The sequence below is a fragment of the Carcharhinus amblyrhynchos genome, chromosome 12, assembly GCF_965287045.1.
Source record: "Carcharhinus amblyrhynchos chromosome 12, sCarAmb.v2.hapA, whole genome shotgun sequence".
NCBI classification, from domain to species: Eukaryota; Metazoa; Chordata; class Chondrichthyes; order Carcharhiniformes; family Carcharhinidae; genus Carcharhinus; species Carcharhinus amblyrhynchos.
Window position 1 is genome coordinate 61,361,654 of NC_137335.1, and position 23,941 is coordinate 61,385,594.

The window sequence follows — 23,941 nt, forward strand, 5'->3', positions numbered from 1 at the left end:
ATTCTTGATCCAATATTGAGTTCAGTCATTTTAGATGATGGACTCTTTTTTCCATTTTCTTTTTCTTTGCCAGTTTGTTTATTTCTCTATTATTTCTTTTTCTTTGCTTTTGGATGACAGTTATTCAGTATCCTTCCCTTCACATCTCCTTGGGACACATCTGTAGTTTCTTTACCACATCTTTGCATTATTAAATCTTTTGAATTTTAATCTCTCCTGCTGTCTACCGAATCACAACCTTCCACTTTGTTTGCACCTATCCCCTCTTTCACCTGCTCAGCTTTTTCCAGTTCTGTCAAAAGGTCATTGACCTGAAATATTAACTCTTGTTTTTTGCTCTGTGTATACCAGACCTGCTGAATGTTTATTGGATTTTCTGTTTTTAATAATTATTTACTTAATATCCTGCAGAGTGTTGTTTTATAGATTTTGTTTCTAAGCTTGAGATTCTAGAATCTTATCTTTTTTTTAACAGACATATTTCAGCAACAATCTATACTTATATAGTGCTTTAACATAATAAAATGTCCATGATGTATCACAAAATATGGTATTGAGCCACATAAGGAGATAGGGTTGGTGACCAAATGCTTGGTGAGAGGTTGGTTTTAAGGAGTACCTTAGAGGAGATTAAAGATTTAACAGGTTTTCAGCAAATATAGAGACAGGGAAATCTGAAGCAAAAAAACAGTCGTTGCTAGCTGTGCAAAAATATGTTTAAATGCAAATCAGTTTCACATCAGCTACCAGCAGGTTTCCCAATCTGCCATGGTGGGCACCAGCAGAAGAACCCATGAAAAATTCATGCTTGTGTAAAACCGATTTTGGGGCCTCCCGTCAAATTCTTTTCCCCCGTTGAACCCACCGGCAGGAACATGAGAGAATTCTGTTTTCTTTTAATAAGAATCCAATGTCCTGTTAGAAAGCTGGTTAATGTGTTTGTCGTAAAATTTTAATACTGCATTTCATTTGATAAACTACCTCATTTTTTAGGCACCAGTTTTATGTCTTCAGTTTCAACATCAGGATCCTACACCAGCTTAATTTATAAGACTATGACCTCTCCAGTTTACACTACTTTGAAAGGGGTGAGCATCCAACTTAAAGCCATGATTTCAGCTAAGTATTTTAGACTATTGGAGTTGAGTGTGATACTGATCCTGATCATTTTAGTTTTTAGTCAAAGTTTTTACTATAACGTACTTGCTGGATCTTTAAATTCCTTATGTTTTCCTGGTTTGGTGTTTGATAGGTGAATTATCACAGTTAATTATAATAGATGTACACTCAAGGATGATTGTGAGGACGCATCCAACACAGTCATTACAAAATCAGTCTTCAAAACCACACGTTAGATAAAGCCATTGATGCAAGGATCGCAAGTTTGAATAATTCCCTCAGAATGCTATTTTCTCAAATAAGTGCTTCATCCCCGTTGTAAATATCATGGATAAATCTATTGTCCTAGGTGAAAATTTTTCCCACATACTTGTATCATTTATAATTTATGTTTTGCAAAAATGAAAAATGTTCTTCTTTCTCATATTCTTTAATTACCAGCATGCCCCACCCTGACCCTGCCTCAGTCCTAATCTGAGAACCTCCAACATATTTATCATTCTTGTATGAAAAAATATTGTTCTGAAATATGTCCTTAATTCACTTTGCTCAAATTTTACTCTGTGTCCCTTTGTTATTAGCCTTGGCAAATTTCCCTATTTGATTTAGTGATACAATTTATTATTTGATTATTTCTACAAGCCACCCAGACCAGCTTTAATCATCTGAGTTCCAGAATAAAGAGCCTCAATTTTTCCAGTCGATCTTGACAACTCAGCATTTGTAGGATATTTAACCCCTTGTTCAACCCTTACTGCACTTCCTTGGGACATTGGAGGGTCACGGTTAATATTGAGCCCTAGGATTCAGCCGAGTGCTTCATCTTACCATGACTTCATTGTTTCACTGTGTTGATGATCAAAATCATAAGCAGTAGTCAAGGTGTATGTTGAGCACTGCAACATAGTGTGCAACGTTAACAAGGTTGACAAATTTAATACTAGGAAACATATTTTGAAAAATTGCAAAAAAAAATTAATACCCAATAGTTGTTCTTATGATCTTGGTAGAGAACACTAACTTTTTTCTTTGAGGACCAGAAGCCCAGGTATTTACTAAAAAATGAAGTCACAAGATTTGCAGTTTGAAACCATGGACTTTTACTTCACAAAAATCAAAGAACATAAAAACCAATAATTACACTTTATCATAAGTAAGTTTAAGTTTATTTATTAGTGTCACAAATAGGTTTACATTAACACTACAGTGAAGTTACTGTCCCCTAGTTGTCATTCTCCGATGCCTATTCGGATTCACTGAGGGAGGAGTTGGTCAATGCATCTAACCCACACATCTTTGGAGTGTGGGAGGAAACCGGAGCACCCAGAAGAAACCCACGCAGACACAGGGAGAGCATGCAGACTCCGCACAGTCACCCAAGCCTGGAACTGAACCAGGGTCCTAGTGCCATGAGGGAGCAGTGCTAACCACTGTGCCACCCAGTCAGTTATAAATAGTCAGTTACATTAAAGATATTAAAAGTATAGTGAATCCAGATAGTTCTAAACTTCTTCACTCAATAGGTATCACTGTTCTCATCAAGACCAAATGACCATCTTAAAAATTGTTGAGATGTATTACTTATATTTCTGTCTGCAGCAGCATTTAAAAAAAAATTGCATGTACATAATATGTTTCGGTAATGAATGAGTAATCTGTAATTTCATTAAATTGTGAACCGACACATTTCCACTAGAAAAAACAGTGGAAAGCTGCATTATATGATTAAAAGCAATTGCCACACAGTGGGGTTCATTTCATTCTTAAACTAGAGTATATCCCATTGATTTGCTTTCTTTTTGATCAAGGCTCTAACACTGGACTAGCATTTTCTTCCTTTGTTTAAGCTCCCTGTAATCAATTTATAGAAATGTATTTTAAGTTTTAATGTGTTAATAAGAAGAAGGAAATTCTGCTATGTAGTGTAGCATTTTAACATGTGGTAAAATATAAAGCTGATTTACAATTGATCTTAAATCTTTAAGAAAGTAACACAGGTCAGTACCAGCCCTTTCTCAGACGAGCTTTCTGAAACTGAAGAAAGTGACAGCTCCAGAGGGAGTTCCAGGACTTCAATGACAGGATCTGACTCCCGTAAAGGCAGCAGTCCCAGCAGTCCACGGGCCATGAAACGAGGTGAGATTTCCTTTTATATTTATAGAAAGCATAGCAGAGCAAATTTTAAAAATCTCAATCAAGACAAATTATTAGGCGAAGGCATCAATGAGATATTCCAGGATTGATCATTTGTTTGTTGAATCTTAATCATTATGATTGATGTTGGCAATGTGTTCTGATTGTTAAGAACAGTTTCAAAATCCACAATAAATGCATATCAGTTGAATTTTACTTTATTCAAGTTAGTAATAAAGCACAATTATTTCAAATGTAATAACATAACACACTCTTAATTAGACATGCCTCCTCATGCTTTTTTTTAATGCCCAGTATCAGATGACATTATTCAAATGAAGACCATGTAATAAATAGTGAAATCTCAGTATATTGCAGTCTAAGGGAACTGGAGAATAACTTGAAATATCAAGAATTATATTATCCTGACCCATTATCTTTGGCTTTCCAGTCAGTCTTCCATTCTGAATGCTGCAATACATGCCTATGCTGCGTAACAAAACCGAGCCTCGCCTGCCTATTATAAATGCAATACTAGAATAATGTGTTATTCTCCAATAAGGGAACATCACTGAGACGAGACATTTCCTATGCTGCTGGGCCTTGCAAATTCTTAAGTTTATTAAAGTTTAAAATTTATTATTTATTCGTCACAAGTAAGCTTACATTAACACTGCAATTAAGTTATTATGAAAATCCCCTAGCTGCCACACTCTGGCACCTTTCGGGTATGCTGAGGGAGAATTTAGCATAGCCAGTGCATGGCCTAGCCAGTATTTTTTCGGATTGTGGGAGAAAACCGGAGCACCCAGAGGAAACCCATACAGACATGGGGAGAACATGCAAATTCCACACAGAAAGTGACCCAAGCCAGGAATCAAACCCGGGTCCCTGGTGCTGTGAGGGAGCACCGTGCCACCACAGCCCACAATATGAATAGTGCTGGCTATTCCATGTCCAGGGTCCATGCTCATCATCTGAAAGATGGAGAGGATTATGGAGGTAGGCCCTCACTGGAAAATTATGTAAACAGGCATCAAAGCATTTATACCACTGTTACTGTTCATGTAGAAATCTGGAAGAACTGAATACCCTGATGGATAGTAGAGGAGAACCGGACTATGTTAGTAGTAATTGAATGTAACCAAGTGGATGTGTCAAAATAAAAGTCAATAAAATTTGATCCCAGGAACTGGGCAACATGAAAACTTTGATACATGAGATATTCAGTACATCAAAGTTCAATATAAACAGACTGTAAATTAAATCTTTGGAATGTTGGTGATAAGTTAAAAATACTTTGAACTTGTGCAAAAGACAGTTTGTAGGGCACAATCACTATGCTAATGCACCCACGATCACTTCCATCTAGAAGGACAAGGGCAGCAGATACATGGGAACATCACCACCTGCAAATTCCCCTCCAAGCCACTCACAGTCCTAACTTGGAAATGTATCACCGTTCCTTCACAATAGCTGGATCAAAACCTAGAATTCACTCCCTAACGGCATTGTGGGTCAACCCACAGCACGTGGAGTGCAGCAGTTCAAGAAGGCAGTTAACCACAACCTTCTCAAGGGCAACGAGGGATGGGCAATAAAATGCTCGTCAACCAGCCGCGCCCATGTCCCATGAATCAATAAAAAAACTATTGTTACTGAAAATGAAGAGGTATCTTGCAGATTCGTCAGCATAATATTAGCACCTATGTGGATAGGTTTAATAATGTTAGATCATATTGCCTTGAATATGAGAAGGTTGAAAGGTGATCTAATTGAAATGTTTAAAAAAAAATAAAAAATCAACATGAGTAAATACAGATAATTAGCAATCTAGAACAAAGGGCACAATCTTAAAATTAGAGCAAGGCTATTAACAAGTGAAATCAGAAAACACCATTACACAAAGGATGATGGAAATCTGGAATTCTCTCATACAAAACTGAATGTTGGGTCCACTGAAAATTTCAACACTGAAATCAACAGATTTTATTAGATAAATGTTAGGGTCAAATTTAGGTAGGTGGAGTTGAGTAACAGATTATGAATGCTCTAACTTAGCGGTGGACAACCTACAGACCGGGGGCCACATGCAACCCATAAGGATTGTGACCCACAAGACATTTTGTTAACTGTTGCCTATGCATAGAGTTACCATATTCTACTGGTTTCCATCTGCATAATTTCTTCCCTACCGATATGATTGAAGTGATAAGCACATAAAACAAGGGCACATGAACTGAGCTGCGTGCTGATTGATACAACATTGACTGAGAGCTGTGCGCTCCCTCCTCATTAAACCAAGCGTTAATATTTATTTTGTTTTCGCCACTTGATGTTGATGACTTCTTTTAAAATATGAATGATTAAGCATTTTCTGTAACTTATGAAATATTTGATGTGTCTTAAATTATTCAATCTTGTTCAAGGATCATAATTAGTGAGCATGCCTGAATCTTGCAGCCCTCTGAGATGAAAGAGGGCCACTCATTCGGTCCACGCACTAGCCTAGGTTGCTCATCACTGAATATTGGAACAGGCTTGTGGAGCTGAATGGTATTCTCCTTATGGAAACCACTGCATAGAATTCAAATTGAAGTGGGAATGGGGTAATAATAACACAGGAAACAACACCAGTGTGTGAAATATATTATCAGATCTATAGTTGCACTATCCTGTCAATAGGCTGAAGACTTGCCATGAAAATTTAAAAAGTAGTTAACTAAACAAAGGTTTTACTTTAGTTGAATTAATATTTTCTGAAGGAAAACTTTCCTAAATTCAAATAATAGTCCTGAGTAGAGAGAGCTCTGCAGTCAGAGAATCATTCTCAACATAGGCACATAATGCGTTCTGATCTTGAGCAAAATATGCAACTCATCAAAGTATAAGGCCGTGTTTGAATATGTAAAACAATAAAAATGAGAAGAATGTGCATAACTCATGGTAACTCATTTTCATAGCTTTATATTTTATATTCTGTTAACCCTTTATCTTCCCTTGAATGCCACAAGCCTTCAGATATTGTAATTTAATTAGGAAAGCAGTTGAAGGGACATTTCCAATTGGGCAAAGTGAAATAACTTACTTTCTCTAAATCTAAAATAAAAGATCCAGGTATGATATGATGCAGGAATATATCCAAGTCCAGCAGTTGAGAGCAATAAAACTGAATCCCAGGCGATGCATGGTACTTAAGTGAGTGACATTCTTGGACTGAAGCCTTTGAGCTTTGGATAGGGATGCTATCCTTGCACATTGTATTGAAAATGCAATTTTAAATATGACTGCTGTTTGTACAAATAATAATGAAAATATTCTATGCATATTTTGAACAGGTGTATCAATGTCTTCCATGACCTCGGAAGGTGATTATGCTATCCCACCAGATGCATACTGTACAGACACAGAATGTTCCGAGCCAGAACAGAAACTTCCAAAAACATGTTCTACACATTCCATCGACAGTGGGAAAAATGTAAGTCTTAATTCTGTTATAGTCTGAATCTCACTCAATAGCAAAGTAAGTATTGGTTCAGACATGAACAATTCAGTGCTTGATATATTATCTGTACTCAGTTTATTCACCTTACCCTTGATAAGTATCAGACAGTGGAAGTATAACACCTGACCCTATTACTGTAGGCTTAGGTGTGGGGTAATCAATTGGTCCCCAATTTTCATCATTATTCAGCGAGTCTTAATAAAAAATTGTGACTGGGATTCTCCCAAAAAAATTAAGCGTTGAATTAGTGGGAAAAATTGTGTATGTCACGATTGTTTTTTTTCAGTGGGAATTCAGATTCAAATCTCTCACACTCTGTGCAATGTGGAGGTCGCAATCGTGAATATCATTAAAAGCTGGAGGGGGTGGAGCATAATCACACCAGAGTATGACAGTTCCAGAACTCCGCATATGTGCAGTGGCCCCCATCTGTCAGCTTGCAATTGCTGGCCAGCCCGGGATCCTCGCAGTGCTACACACACATGCGCGCACGCACACGCGCTGGCCTCCAGCCCGACTGATTCCCATGCAGAGTGGCAGCAGGACCCCCCCCCCCCCCCCACCCCCACTAATTGATCGTCCCCAGGCTCTGCCCCCATAACATTGCCTGATGCCAGGTGGGCAGTGCTAAGGTGTCCCATGGGCATGGACACTTTGCCTCTTGGGCAGTGCCAAGGGCACAGGCTGGCACTGCCACGGTGCCTATGCCCAGGGGGCACCACCCCCTGCTGCTCGAAGCCCTGGGGGGGCCCTGATTGCCCCCCTTCACTCCAGCGGTCTCCTGCTAGTATCCTGAAAACGGGGAGCTACTCTTAATGTCGCCGGAGTGAATTTGTACTGGCGGGGTCAGAGATGTTATCGGGCCCGGAGAATTCAATCCCAGGCCCAATACTGACATTCAAATAACATTGAAAATAGATTAAAATTACTTACCTGGTCTTTCCACTGTTTTTTTGCGTGGTCCCGACCGTGTTGGATTTCCAGCAGAGGGAGACACGCATGCATGAAAACACATACGCGAATCAGTGCACGGGCACCTCTCTGACCCGACCCACCAAAAAATTAGTGGGTTGGAATGGGAGAATTGCCCCCCAAGTGTCAAATTCACATGAAAACGCGAGTAAATCACACTTTTTTTCAGTGGGAATTCCAAAAAGAATCTCCCACGCTCTGTGCGTCGATGAGTGCATTAGTGTGAACCATGTAAAATATCATGGGGTAGGGCCTATTCCTGCCCGGAAAGCTGGCAGCATAGTGCTGAGTAGGCCACTGTGCATATGGCAATTTGTCAGCGTTGAGGTTGGCGCATGCGCAGTAGCCCACACTGCTGTCCTCCCGATTTTTGGCCAGCCTCAATTGCTCTTCGATTATGCCACCAGCCACTGCCCTGTGCCTGGTGGGCAATGCCAAGGTGCCCCCAGGGGGCCCAGGCTGGCACTGTCAAGGTGACCGCCCGACCCTTTTGGAAGTCCTGATTGCTGTCCTTCATTCCAGAGCAGGACTTACTCAGATAATGGTAGGACTTGGGGAGAGTTACAGAACAAAGAGATCTATGGGTACCTGTTCATAGGTCCTTGAAAGCGGAGTCTCAAGTGAACAGAGTGGTGAAGAAGGCATTTGGTGTGTTTGGTTTCATCGGTCAGAAATTGAACACAGGAGTTGGGGCGTCTTGTTGAAGTAGTACATGACATTGCTAAGGCCACACTTGGAATACTATGAGCAATTCTGGTCACCCTATTATAGAAAGGATATTATTAAACAAGAAAGAGTGCGGAAAAGATTTACTAGGATACTACCAAGGCTTGATGGATTGAGTTGTAAGGAGAGGCTGAGTAGACTGGGACATTTTTCCTCGGGAGCATAGGAGGCTGAGGAGTGACCTTATAGAGGTTTATAAAATAATGAGGGGCATAGACAAAGTAGGTAGTCAATACCTTTCCCCAAAAGTAGGGGAATCTAAAACTAGAGGGCATAGTTTAAGGTGAGAGGGGGAGATATAAAAGTGTTCAGAGGGGCAATTTTTTCACACCGCGTGATGAGTGTCTGGAACAAGCTGCCAGAAGTAGTAGTAGAGTAGGGTACAATTTTATCTTTTAAAAAGCATTTGGATAGTTACATGGGTACTGTGGGTATAGAGAAATATGGGCCAAATGTGGGCGATTGGGATTAGCTTAGGGTTTTTAAAAAAAGGGCGACATGGACAAGTTGGGCCAAAGGGCCTGTTTCCACGCTGTAAATCTTTATGACTCTCCCTGTATGTTTTCTCATCATTGTCCAGTAGACTACAACAGTCCTGAAGTAAGTTTGCTTTCTCTAATAGCACAAAAGATGTACAATTGCAGTTCCCAGCCCCTCCATCAGTCATTTGTCACTGGACGCAAGTCAGACTTGACACATTTTACTTTCCTGTTGTTTGTGCTGTTTGAAGGCTCACTACATACACTGACAGTTTGAAATACAAGCTGATTTCAACTATAAAGATAATTCATACTGTATTATTTATTTAAGCAGTCTGATTTGAAGGTACATCTTTTGCAAGCCACCATTAAAATGACAGGATTGAATTGTGGGGTTTGGGTGTTACTTAAAATGTTTAAAGAAACATGAGAGTATTCTCCTAAGAAATTCAAATGCATGTTTTGATTAAAATAATATTCTTCTCCTTGAGTTCACACCAATCCATGGCAGAGAGCCGTAATTGTTTACTACAGATAGGGTGAGGAAGTAGGCCCCGAGTTTACCTCAAACCAAAGGGGTTTCAAACCCTATGTTGTTGTTGTCAATCTGAAGAACACACTTTCCATCTAGCCAACTGTGCTAATCAACCCCCAGAGTAACCTCACGTGCAATTGTTTTCTTCTCAGTCTTTTTGATCCATTAGAATTAGGATAGTTGCAGCTTGCATGGCTTTGATTAGGAATTTTAGAACCCACAGAAACATACAAAAAATTATCTTTTGGGATAAACAAAAATTCACCTAAAATAATCATTAGTTTTCTTTAAGAATATCCCAACTTCCAAATAGCTTTTTTTTGTAAAATATCCAAGCAGTATTTGTCATCTGTTACAATCATATACTTTTCCCAAAGATAGGGAGTCTAAAACTAGAGGGAATGGGTTTAAGGTGTGAGGGGAGAAATATAAAAAGGACCAAAGGGGCACTTTTTCACTGAGGAGGTGGTGAGCATCTGGAACAAGCTGTCAGAGGCAGCAGTAGAGGCGGATATAATTTCGTCACTTCAAAAGCATTTAGACAGATACATGGGAGAGATGTGCATGGAGGGCCATTGGGACTAGCTTAGTGGTTAAAACCTGGGTGGCATGGACAAGTTGTGCTAAAGGGCCAGTTTCCATCCTGTTAAACTTCTGTGATACCTCTATGTAGTTCCTCACCTGGCACACAGATGTATCAAATGTTCAGAAGAATATGTCCCAATGTTATTTGTTTATCCATTTAAGAATGTGACAAAGTAACATGTATTCTTTTTAAATAACAGTAATAATCAAAATACTCAATAATCTTATTTTACAGGAACCTTTAGAAAAATCTGGATATTTGTTAAAAATGGGAGGAAAAGTTAAAACATGGAAACGGCGATGGTTTGTTCTTAAAGGTGGTGAATTGCTATACTATAAATCACCAGTAAGTAAGATAAATATTACTCAGTTGTAAGTGTACAAAGTTACTAATTCAACACTATGCCACGAGAACATAATAAATAAGAGTCGGCTATGCGGCCCTTCAAGCTTGTCCTGCTTTCAACAAAATCAGCATGGTGGCACAGTGATTATCACAGCACCAGGGACCCAGATTCGATTCACAATTTGAGTCACTGTCTGTGTGAAATCTGCATCTTCTCCCTGTGCCAGCGTGGGTTTCTTTCAGATGCTCTGATTTTCTTTCCCCCCTCAGTCCAGAAGATGTGCTAGTTTGGTGCATTGGCCATTTAAATACTCCCTCAGTGTACCCACACAGGCACTGGAGCGTGGCAACTAAGGGATTTTCACAGTAACTTCATTGCAGTGTTAATGTAAGCCTACTTGTGACAGTAATAAATAAACTTTTTGAAAAAAAGATCATGGCTGATTTTATGTATCAACTCCACTTTCCCTGATGCTGTATGAAACCAAAGATATACCAGTCTCAGCCTTGAATATATTCAGCAAGTTAACTTCCACAAGTCTTTGGGGTAGAGAATTCCACCAATTCACAACCTCAGAATGGATGCCTTACGCCAAATGGTCTCCTCCTTTGCTGTAAAGCCCCCTAAGAATTTTATACAATTCAGTGTGAACATTTTTTGTTCTTCTAAATCACAGCAGATATACTATCACAAATGTATCAAGTTTTTTTCTATCTTCTTTTGCTTCATAGCTGAACTAGTGGAATGTTGTTTGCATAGTGATATCACTCATGTCAACTGAATTGGCTTCAGATATAAAATTCTGAATTCTAATTACTCTTTAATCACTTATAGAGATACCCTTGCTTATTCCATCCTATATTAGATCATGGTATACCTTTATTCCTTTTATAAGCTGGGATTTTTTGCATTATAGTTTTCTGTTTTTTTGTTCTGAATTTCATTGCTGTAATTTTTAAACTCTTCTGCCTCACTGCCCATTTGCAAACTGACAAAAGCCTCCCTCAATGACACTCCACAATCAGACTGCGACACTACCAATCACTTCTGTTCTTCCAAATAGCTAAGTTCCTTATTACCACAAAGACAAGATTATAAATTATTGTAGTCAAGAAAGAAAATGTAGAAGAACTGATTTTCGTGCACCCTTTCCTTCGGCAAGTGGAAAATTCTAATTCAGTAAAAACACTGAGGGAACTTCTGGTCCTTGGCCCATCCTGCAAATTGGTGTGGATTTAGTGGGCCAGAGGGACTGTTCTGTACTGCATGATTCTATGATCAAGTCAGTGAATATTTTGAGGCGGACCCAGCACCAAGAATTCTAGGCATCCCTGCCCTGGGATTTCCAAGCAATTTAGTGACTCCATCAGGCCAGTACCCGATTGAGCGGCACAGTGGCAAAGTGGTTAGCACTGCTGCCTGAGCACTAGGGACCCAGGTTTGATTCCCGGCTTGGGTGACTGTGGGTGCAGAGTCTGCATGTTCTCCCCATGTCTGCATGGATTTTCTCTGGATGCTCCAGTTTCTTCCCACGTTCCAAAAGATGTGCTAGTTAGGTGCGTTGACCATGTTAAATTCTCTGTCAGTGAACCCAAACAGATTCAGGAGTATAGCGACTAGGGGATTTTCACAGTAACTTCATTACAGTGTGAATGTCAGCCTTAACTAATAAACAGACTTCATGTAGGAACGTTAAGGTCAGAAACCAGAATAAAGATTCCTTCCTCAGCCTGATCTGGATTTGAATCTAGAAAGTATTAATTACCTTTTAATCTATATTGCACCTACTTAACTCTGTTTTCTCTCATCTTTGAATCAGAGCGATGTCATCCATAAACCACAGGGACAGATTGAGCTCAATGTCTCAAATCATATTGTCAGGTGTGATGGAAAACAAACAATTCAGGTACAGTAGTAGTTTCCGTCACATTTCTTTAACACAGTGCTTCTTTCAAACAATGTTGCAACGTTGATCAGCACAATGGCATAGTGGAGGATGGCACAGTGGATAGCCTATCTCAGTGCCAGTGTCTTGGGCCTGATTTCAGCCTTGGGTGACTGTGCAGAGTTTGCACATTCTCCCCATGTCTGTGTGGGTTTCCTCCAGGTGCTTTGGTTTCCTCCCACAGTCCACAGATGCACAGGTTAGGTGAATTGGCCATGCTAAATTTCCACTTAGTGTCCCAAGATATGTAGGTTAGGAGATTAGTGGGGTAAATGTGTGGGGCTACAGAGATGTGGATTAGATGGGGGTACCATTGGAGAATTGGTGCAGACTTGATGGGCCAAGTGGCCTCCTTCTGCACTATTCTATAATTCCATGACCATCAAGTAATGGAATTTGCATTCTATCTACTGTCAACTAAATGCTTGAAGAGTTTTATGTGTAGGGTGCCCTCTTGCACCTAATATATGCATAAAAAGCCTTGGGATTTGCCTTGATCCTGTTTGCTAAAGACATTTCATGGCCCCTTTTAGCCCTCCTAATTCCTCATTTAAGTTCCTTCCTATTTTTACTATACTTCTCAAGGACTTTGTCAGTTTTTAGATCCCTATACCTATTGTATGCTTCTTTTTTCCTTTTGACTAAACTTACAATTTCCCTTGTCATCCATGGTTCCCAAATCCTGCCATTTCTATCCTTCATTTTTGCATGGACACATGTGTCCTGCACTTCAATCAACTGACTTTTAAAAGTCTCGTACATGCCAGATGTGGATTTGCCCTCATATAGCCTCTCCCAATCTACATTCCCCAGTTCCTATTTAATTTGGGTGTAATTGGCCTTCACTCAATTAAGCACCTTCACCCAGCAACCACTCTTGTCCTTATCCATGACTACCCAAAATCTTATGGAATTATGGTTGCTAAGCCAAAAATGCTCCCTCACTGAAACATCGATCACCTGGCCTGGCTCATTCCGCAATATCAAGTCTAGTATGGCACGCTCCCTGGTTCAATTGTTAAAAGCCCTCCAGCACGCGTCGAATAAATTGCTCTTCATCCAAGCCCCTGGCTGTGAGGGAGTTTCAGTCAATATGGGGGAAATTAAAGTCATCCGCTGTTAGGAATGGGTTTGATATGGGAAATTCTTTTAGATGGCCTGATTAATTTAAAGACTAAATCTTTTCATTAAACATTTCGTTTCACAAAGGCAAAAAAAGTTTAATCAGTTCAATGAAATTCTTCAGTTAATCTAGATTTTATTAAAACATTGAAATGTTAGAATCACAAACATTACAAATTAACAATATTCAGACAAACACACAATTAGGAAAAGACAAATCTCATTTTGGCCAAAATGGGAGAACAATGGTTCCACCTACATAGCTAATGCGCTAGCAGGCTTTCACAAAAGATCTCAGATTTCATGTCAAAAAAGTAGAGTTATACTTTTATTTAATCTGCCCAGCACTTAATTAACAGTAATTTTATTCATTCACTGATCTGTCAATCTACTGATGACAGATCTTTCAATCAATAATCCTCTGACACCTTCAAATATAACTCTGTTATTAGTCAGTCTATTTAAGGAAGTTCTTTCCCCAAAAAAACGGCTTCTTATGATTCAGCATTTTCTCTAATCGTTTTAAACCTGTTCTGTTGAAGGCATCTTTATCTATTGGTCTTATTTTCCCCAGCTTTGATGTCCACACTCCTGATCTACTGGCACCCGGGTGCAGAGGGGAGCGGGGAAGGAGGATTTCCTCGTGAATCTGCATCTGGGCCTGGCCAGGCATGCCACCTACAAGTCCAGGCAACGAGTGATCGAGGGGGTCATCCAACCTGACCATCTGCCCCTCTCCTGCAGCTACATTTGCAGCCTGGTGTCCCTGGAAAAGGAGCATGCAGTGTCCAAGGGCACAGTTGATGCCTTCCATGCCTGTTTTGTACCACAGAAACTTGGGTGTATTATTGACCCCTTTAATTACATTTTAATTTGATGTTTTAAGTTTCCTTTCCACTTTGCCTTTTGTTTCAAGTGGTTCCCTTCCTTTTAGGAAGCTACCCGTTTTGAGCTGTCCCTAAGTTAACTTGATTTTGTTTATTTGGTTGCAAAAGAAAAGAGCTCCCAGCTTAAGTATTCATTGGTAATTTACTTTGTTGCGTTATTTGTGTCTGACTTGTGCTGATATCTTTGATGAATACATCTTTAATTTTAATGGCATGTTAAAAACATTTCTTAGTGACATTAAGATGTTACTTACATATTTTGTATTATTCTTAAACCACATATTAAAACATTAGCTGCTAATTATCCTCATATTGGGTATTTAGAATTAATCAGAGGGTTAAATGCAGCCTTCCACTTTAGACCTAATTTGTTAAGTTAATTGTTCAATAGAACTCACCGGAATATATAAAGGGGTTACAGGTGGCACTGGGAGTTGGAGATGTGTATGTGGAGTTGAATCAGAAAAAAAAGGCGGTGGCAGTTTTAATGAAGAAACAGGACTTGCGTTTCCTTTACTGGGCTGCAACTAAAAGGCCCAAACACCCACTACAACTACCCTGCTTTTTTTCCACACCTTTTCACTATCTGACAACATAATTGCTCCTGTCTCCTGCAAGCTGTTGGGAGATCGATAGTACACTCCCAACATTGTGATTTCCCCCATCTTATTCCTGAGCTCCACCTATAGTGCCTCAATACAAGATCCCTCCAATGTGCTCCCTAATCAGCAATGCAACTTCTCCATCCCTTTTGTTTCCCCTTCTGTCCTGTCTAAAATAATAATATCCTGGAATGTTAAGCTTTCTTTAACCATGCCTCTGTAATTGCAATAATGCCATAATTCCATGTAGTAATCCAGGCTCTGTTTATCTTTCTATCTGTTATATTTCTTGCATTGAAGCAAACGCACTCGAGATCTGCACTTCCACTGAACCCCACGTCTTCCTTCTGTCTGCTCTAACTCTGCACTATGTTTACCTCAGTCCCTACACTTACTGGCCTGCTGTTCCATTTCCCATCCCCCCACCACCACACTGGTTTAAACCCTCCGAAACAGCACAAGCAACATCAGGAAATTACATCATGGAGATTTAATTATAGTATGTAGATTAAGCACCTGCTTTTTGTGGGGTGGTAACTTCCTTCATCATCAATTCTTCCACCAGAAATGTGCATGATGCACAAAAGCAAGTGAGATCTAGGATTACGGTCTTCAAGTTATATTCCATTCAGTAACACCTCCATTGTACCTGAAAAATTAAGCATTGAAACATGTAAGATTTCCTTTTTCATAACTAAAGCTATTGTGACCAATTTTCAGAAATATTCCAAAGAAGGATCCAACAGTGAGAAATTTCTTTAAGCACTGGTTTGAAAATTTAACCTTTGTCACTTTTTGTAACAATAATTTAAAAGTGAAATAGTTTTGAAACGCTTGGCCTTTTGTTTACAACTGCTATTTTTGCATGTTCTTTTGAGTCAAGGTGCCCATGTGAGTCTCAGACCAATCATATATCCATTGCAATGATTCTTGATACCCTTGTGATGATATGTTTGTGTTTTCTTTCTAAGCTGATTACAGAAAAGAAGACCTATTATCTGACTGCAGACTCTCCAAATATTCTTGAAGAATGGATTCGGGTTTTGCAGAACGTGTTACGCATTCAAGCTGCCAGCCCCCTCTTCACACAGCCAGATGTCAAACCATCAGTTGAAGGTTTACTAACCAAGGTATGATTTAATTAATTGGATATTGTATAATAATGATGACCAGGTTGAATCACAGCAATTTACAATCAGCTCTGGGTACTGGAGTTCAATTACTCCTATTAATTCTGACTTTGTTGCTTGTGAAAATCCGTTTGTGTTTTAAAATTTGTAGGGAAGGAAATCACATGTCTTTACCTTGTCTGGCCTACATGTGACTCCAGAGCCACAGCAATGTGGTTGACTCTCAACAGTCCTCCAAGGGCAACTAGGGATAGGCCAGCAATGTCGATGTTCCACAAATGAATAATTATCATATTGTATAAACATGTCATTCATATTTATTTAAGCAGTTAAATAACCAATCCAGTGTTGATTTAGACATTGCACTGATTTAAACATTTCATTTTCAAAGGTATGTGTCTTAATTCTGATTATTTTAGAATATTTGTCAAAGGTAATCATGAAAATGATCCGTACAGGTCCTTCAGTAGAAGTTGTTGTTAATAGTGCAAATGGTAAGTGCTGTTGTTTAGAGATGAAGGTAGCTATTTACTGAAGATTTATTAATTCAGAGGGTCTGCAGCTGCCTTTTGAATACAGCACTTAACAGCTGGCTGAAATAGTGCTGAGGTTCACTATTTCAATGGTTTGGTTATTGTTGCTTGTAAAAGCAATGGGAGGGGGAATGATCTTACAAAAAAAATTCTAAATGCCAAATGAGTGTGAAAACAAGAGAGTTTCAGATCTGTTTTTACAGAGTGATAAAATCAAATCTTAAGACTCTTCAAAAAAAAATGTAACAAAGAGGTTGATTGTACCATCGCATTGTGCGTGTTTTTGGCCAGGGAGGGAGGGGACAGTGTGATGGGGCCAATTGGAGGAGGGGCTAATGGTGCGGGGAGGGCCACTGCCACTTCATAATGATAGGTGGGATGGAGAGGGAGCTCGCTACTACTCTGCAAGCATCGGTGGGGGGGACAGCGGCAGGTCTGCGATCTGTGGAGGAAAGGCAGCGGGTACACGATCAGTCTGGGCGGCGGGCGTTGTATCTCAGGCCGCTGGCCCCTACGATTGCAAAGGAGGAGGGGGTGGGGGCAGGAGTTGCTTCGGGCTGCCTGTGCCGGCAGGGCCTGACAGCTTTCTCTTTTCCCTCAAACCCCTGCTACTGTTAATGTACATGTGCAGCATCAGAGGCCTGCAAATGCGCATTATTTTGTCGTGTAGGGTTTTGGGTGTGTTAAGTCTCGCCCACAGGCTTCTGCAGTGTGCAACAGGCTTGCTGATATTTTTTGCAGGCAAAGTGGATATGGGGGGCCTGAAAACACACCCAAAAGACAGATCTTCTAGCAGTCAGCAGCCGGCTTCCTGACATGCACAGAGTCTATCTACCCTCTACTGGTGAGAATTACACTTCGGGGGCGATATAACCATTTTTTTCTAAGTGCTGAGCAGACTTGAATCTGGGAGAGTTTCAGATACGCCCCCATGGTATTTCAAGGTTTTAGAAAACCTGGTTCTTGATTTAAACAATTGTCATGCAGGTATAGATTTTTGATAACATATTATTCTGGGTAGTGGTACATCTACATATTGAGATGCCAAGTGAATTTTATCACTTACTAATGAAGGCAAAAATACTTAGCCTATAACAAAATAAAAGACATATGAAAGTCCTGCCTATAGCCCATCTGACATTTGTTTTGGGATAACAGCTAGCTGGGATATTTTCTCTCTGAAAAAATATGGTACACTGAGCAATTACAGAAAAGGGAATTAAAAGTCGAGGAGAAGGACTTTTTTCTTTAATTTTAAATCTTGCTGTAGATGCTATGCATGGAATCAGATGGCAGATCATTGCCTCTTTAACTTAAACAATTGTCTTGCAGGTAAAGCACGGTTATTCCAAGAGAGTCTGGTGTGCACTTGTTGGAAAGATTCTTTATTATTTTCGCAATCAAGAAAATAAGGTAAACCAATAGTTTCAAGTAATCTGGTCCTTTCCAAATTATTTATTTTGTTCATTTCCCAGACCTGAAATCTGTTTATCACAATGCACTGAGGGCTAAAGATATGACAGAGTCTACTTGGGTTATGATTAGACGATCTATGCAGAGACCCACTTAATTTCTATTTTGTTACCTCTTTCACCTGCACAGCTGAGATCATACATTTGCCATGTAGGAAATTACAGTTGCTAAACCAATACCATGGATTTTTACAACATAACGTGATTGGCCTGTCTTTTGCCTTTGTTTTTTCCCTCAATTCTTTGGATGCGATCTTACCTGCCATTCGTGCCATGCTCCCACTACAGTAAAGTTGGCTCCTTTCACTGCAGTGGGATGGGAAAATTCAGTCGGCGTGAATGGTGGTAAGATTCCTGCCTTTATCTTCCATATATCTAATTTATTTCTGTTTCTTTACCTGCCTATGTTTTCTTGCTCTATCATTTTTTATGACTTTTTAGTCTGTCTTGTGTTTCGTACTTCATTTTCCACATACTGAGTTTGGAACTGAGGTGGGCAGCCAACCTGCTCCAAGGAGTTGGGCTGGAACTTTAATGATGATAATGGTGAAGCAGTAAACCATATTGCCTGCAGCTTTTCAACTTTAACTGTCAGCTGAATTTCCTGAACCTTGGGGAACCCAGCAGCTTCATCAAGATGAAGACTTGGCAAATTCATGAGTGATGTCTTCACATCTAACTCGTGGGTCTGCTTAGGAAGCTTCTGTAATTAGACATCCACGCACGATCAGCCTACTCCCCCCGCCCCCTACTGCACTACCACCCCCATCCCACCTGACCAACAATTGCATTACAAGGCCTCCAGACTCCTCCACTCCCGCCACACACGGCTCCAATTCCCTTTGGCAGCCCACCTGCTTGACCCCCTTGCACTGTCTCTGATCAATCCATTCTTCCCATTTGATTGACAACCTCACCAAGTTCAACCTCTTCTCCAGTTGACCATCTGGTCTCACCTCACCAATCAACACCCCCATCTTTCCCTCCTTTTCATTCAGTGATGAGTATATGGAGAATTGCCCTAACCCTCTCCCCCACAGTATGTAATATCTAAAACTATGCTAATTGTATTACTGTAATGTATAAGTGGTCAGTTTAGCTATACTTAACAGGAGTCAGTTGTGAATTTATTATGTTCATCAATATAGTTGACCAATTCCATCTCAGGAACATAGTGACAACACAAAACATTTCTAGACTTAGATACCATAGTCCTAAGCAGAGGGACATATTATTTACTTTCCTCTAAAAACATGTCTCAACTCTTAACCACAAAATAATATCTTTTGTTTCACTATGGCCGAGTTTTTGTATTTTTCAGACCTTGGGCAGAATATTGTGGCCTCAGCTAACAGATTTGGCGTCAGAGTGCATTTAATCAGGCGGGAGGTGACTCTGCCTCCATCAATTTAGTCCATGGCAGATATTCCATGGATAAGCTGGTATTAAACCAGCAGGAATTTAGATTTGATTTGATTTATTATTGTCACATATATTAGTATACAGTGAAAAGGAATGTTTCCTGTGCACAATATAGACAAAGCATACCGTACATAGGGAAGGAAAGAAGAGAATACAGAATGTAGTGTTACGGTCATAGCTGTAGAGAAAGATCAATTTAATGTGAGGTCTGTCCATTCAAAACTCTGGCAGCAGGGATAAAACTGTTTCGAGTCAGTTTGTATGTGATCTCAGACTTTTGGATCTTTCCCAACGGAAGAAGGTGGAAGAGAGTATGTCCGCAGTGCGTGGGATCCTTGATTATGCTGGTTGCTTTTCCGAGGCAGCATGAAGTGTAGGTAGTGTCAATGGATGGGCGATTGGTTTGAGTGATGGACTGGGCTTCATTTACGATTTTTTGTAATTTCCTGTGGTCTTGGACAGAGCAAAAGCCATACCAAGCTGAGATACAACCAGAAAGAATGCTTTCTATGGTGAATCTGTAGAAGTTGGTGCAAGCTGCAGCAGACCTGCCAAATTTCCTTTGTCTCCTGAGAAAGTAGAAGCGTTGGTGGGCTTTCTTAACTATAATGTCCACATGGAGGGACCAGGACAGGTTGTTAGTGACCTGGACACCTAAAAACTTGAAGCTCTTGACCATTTCTACTTCGTCCCCACTGATGTGGACAGCAACATGCATTCCACTGTGTTTCTTGAAGTCAATGACTATCTTCTTCATTTTGTTGACGTTGAAGGAGAGATTATTGTTGTCAAATCAATTCATCAGATTCTCTATCTCTCACTTGTAGTATGTGTCATTGTTGTTTGAGATCCAACCCACAATGGTGGTGTCATCAGCAAACTTGAAAATCGAATTGGAGGGGAATTTGGCCACACAGTCGAAGGTATATAAGGACTATTGTAAGGGACTGAGGATAAAGCCTTGCGGAGCACCAGTGTTGAGGATGATCATGGAGGAGATGGTGCTCAAAAGCACAACGAGCAAAGCCATTACAGGTTGCTTGTAGATTCCTGGGTGTGAGCACTCAGTGCATGACCAAGGCACTGACATCAGCAAGGGGTGGGAGGCTCACTGAGTGTCACCACCCTGCCCTTAGCTGCTAACCTCATCATCACTCATCTCTAGCCTGGGATCCAACAATGATCATAGACCTCAGACAGATGTCATACTGGCAGTGGTACTATCATTCAGTACAACTTTTCGCCTCTGGCTGTCAGCTCAAAGTGGGTGGTCCGCCTTTGGCTTGTCCAGTACTTGAGTGGAACAAGATATAGTTGGCCCTCCCTAAAAGAGGCAAGGCAGGATTTTTAGCAACTCTCCAGCCAATGGCTGATATCCCAGTCTGTACAAGATTTGCTCTTTCAATGCAGTTTTTAACTTTGTGCCAGCAAGTGTTGAATTATGTGAAGATTGGTATTGTAGTCCTGTATCCACTACGATCTGATTTCATACTAAGAGACAGAGCAATTTTTCATCCTATCAATTTGCACTGGTCTTGAACGTAAGCCCATGTCCAGTCATTGTATTAATGTTGTTTTTAAAATATGTTGGACAACGCACTACATTGCACAAACTGGTGAACTTATTCACAATCTAATACAGTTTTTGCCTATTCTCAAGTTTCCATTAGGTCAAATCAACTTGGTAGAAGCAAGAGTTGAAGAAGTAGACAGATCATGTGATTCAGATGAAGACTATGAGACCAGCAGCTGCACCCTTCTGTCTACACATTATACAATTGCCATACATCCCAAAGAGCAGGGGCCTACCTACCTCCTCATTGGCTCCAAACACGAAAAGGTAAACTTACAAGTTTTTCATAGACATACCATCAATGTAAAATGTCTCTAAGGGCACTCAGATTTGTGATTAGAATTCTTCAATTTTATGCAGTGACATCATGGAGGACTGGCACTTGCACCATGTGCTCACAACTACATGATGTCCAAAGAGATTTACAGTCAATTCATTGTTGTAAATGTAGATGTGGAAGACAAATTGTGCACAGTAAGGTCCAGTAAACAATGCTGAGAAGATATCCAGTACATCTGTATTTAGCTGTTGATTGGCTAATAAATTTTGGCCAGGAAACAAGGAGATCTACCTTGCTGTTCAATGAATAATGCCAAGGAATCTTTTACATGGACCTGAGAGAGCAGACTGAGACCTCAGGTTAAAATTCTGTCTATAAAACTGTGCAGCACTTCCTCAGTATTGTAATCAAGTACCAGCCTAGTTCATAAGTGGCATTTTCTGGTCAAACTTTAAACTGAGGTCTCAGTCTGCTCTCTCAGGTCAATATAAAAGATTCCTTGGTGTTATTCACTGAACAACAAGGTAGTTCTCCTGGTTTCATGGCCGAAATTTATTAGCCAATCAACAGCTAAATACAGATATACTGGACATTTTTTCAGCATTGTTGACAGGGCCTTACTGTGCACAATTTGTCTTCCACATCTACATTTACAACAATGAGTTGACTGTAAATCTCTTTGGACATCATGTAGTTGTGAGCACATGGTGCAAGTGCCGATCCCCCATGAAGTCACTGCATAAAATTGAAGAATACTAATCGCAAAGACTAGAAATGTCTGCCTGTGCTCAACAGACCTTTTAAACGATTCGCTGAATTTTCTGTCCTGCCCACTATGGGAAATTTCCAGCATAAATGTCTGTCTCTAGAGTGAAGCTTGAACTCAAGACCTCTGACTCCAAGCAAAAGTGCTACTGCTGAGATAATGAACAGGATTTTTGCTGACATTAGCAAAGGCCAATATCAGGTGGGGAAAGCGGCATTGAAGCTGTTGATTGCGACGGTGGCTTTCTCCATCATATGGTGTAGCAAAAACTTGAAGCTACAGGTTCCACAACGTATCATTGGTGGGGCAACCTCTGATTTACCCACTCCACCAGTACCCTAGACAGTGGAAGATTCGGGCACCGCAGCACATAGCGGGCAAAGCAACTTACCCCGGAACCCTACATCACTCTTTCCCCACCCCCAGCACTACTAAGATAACGCTGCCTAGATGGGCACTGTCCCTTGGCAGTATCAGGGCAAGTTCCCAGGCAGTGCCAGGGTATTACCCCACCAAAGCCCAAGCATAACCCCCCCCCCACCAAGATGGCACACTCGCCCAAGCTCCAGTCTGCTCACCAGGTGCATGCCTGTGAGACCAGTTACGATTCACACCAATCTGCCACCACACTGCCGTGGATTGATTTTTTTTTTTGATGGGGTTTGAGGGATCATTCTGGCAAGGGAGCCTGCTAACGATATGGTAATTTATTATACTGATGTTCCCAACGTTGCATGTCAGAATACTTGCCCCGTCACTGACAGGGAAAGGGACAGTCATGTCACACATTTATGCCAATGTAAAACACGTATTTGAAGTTCTTACGATATTTTCCACTCCCGTCAGCAAACCTATCTGACAAGAATGGGAAAAGAAAGTCCTGGCCAATGAACAAGCTGAGAAATAATAAATCTGGCAGTGTAGACATGTAGTTGATTACTTATTATCTGTGACCGTTTTTCCATGAATTAGAGTTGAGTACTAAGGTATAGTTATTACTGTTTTTAAAAAAAAGCAAACTAGTTTGAAAATCACAGACTTAATTATCTGACTTGGACTGGGATGAAACCCTGTTGTTTTAATGCATTTTGTTTATTTCGTAGGATACCTGGTTGTATCAACTAACTGTAGCTGCAGGCAGCACTAATATAAATGTGGGAACTGAATTTGAACAACTCGTTGGTAACCTGGTGAATGCAGAAAGTGATACCTGTAAGTCAGTAATATTTCAGGCACATAGTGGGAGTTTTAACCAAAATAACAGGTGACTTTGGATTGGATGGGGGGGGTCAATATCTGATCAAATTCCGGGCCCAAATACATTATCATCCCACCCATTTCCAGCTTTAACAAAAGCAGGAAGAAGAATGAACAGTCAAACATGGAAGCAGCTGATACTTTAAATATGATAATGAGGCTTGTGGGCCTCATTGTCTTTCAGCTTTTAATTGTTTCAGCTGATTTTCCTGAACCTCAGAAAACTCAGCAGCTATGTCAGATCTAAGACTTGTCATGATCCAGGAGGTGAATGCATTTAAATTCACTTTGTGTACTGTGTGAGGATTTCTCAGTCAGGCACACTATCAGCCAACACCACCCCTACTCGCCCACTCTCCTCCACCGCCCCCCCCCCCCCCCCCCCCCCCAAAAAAACACACATACACACACCCATATGATTGTCCTCGTGAGACTATGGAACCCCCACCCACTAAACCTCCTTGAGGCTAATCGCGCATCATGACCAAGGCCTCCAACCATCCACCATGACCTGCAACTCATCTGCCACTTCTAATCCTTCAAAGACTTGT

General features: G+C 40.5%; 2 protein-coding genes across 2 annotated transcripts in view; one reads left to right on the forward strand and one right to left on the reverse strand.

The window, feature by feature from the left end:
* Nucleotides 1-15,551, reverse strand: part of thada (THADA armadillo repeat containing) — a 425,051-nt gene extending 409,500 nt beyond the window's left edge. The window contains exon 1 of the mRNA XM_080200616.1: nt 15,474-15,551. Within this exon, the coding sequence (XP_080056742.1) occupies nt 15,474-15,507 (34 nt within the window). The 5' untranslated portion in view covers nt 15,508-15,551. The remainder of the gene's footprint in view (nt 1-15,473) is intronic.
* plekhh2 (pleckstrin homology domain containing, family H (with MyTH4 domain) member 2) overlaps nt 1-23,941 on the forward strand; it is a 117,785-nt gene that overhangs the window by 58,246 nt on the left and 35,598 nt on the right. Inside the window, exons 10-18 of the mRNA XM_080200620.1 lie at nt 994-1,088; nt 3,105-3,255; nt 6,591-6,730; nt 10,290-10,400; nt 12,221-12,307; nt 15,929-16,087; nt 17,953-18,033; nt 21,175-21,354; nt 23,237-23,345. Of these exons, the coding sequence (XP_080056746.1) occupies nt 994-1,088; nt 3,105-3,255; nt 6,591-6,730; nt 10,290-10,400; nt 12,221-12,307; nt 15,929-16,087; nt 17,953-18,033; nt 21,175-21,354; nt 23,237-23,345 (1,113 nt within the window). The remainder of the gene's footprint in view (nt 1-993; nt 1,089-3,104; nt 3,256-6,590; nt 6,731-10,289; nt 10,401-12,220; nt 12,308-15,928; nt 16,088-17,952; nt 18,034-21,174; nt 21,355-23,236; nt 23,346-23,941) is intronic.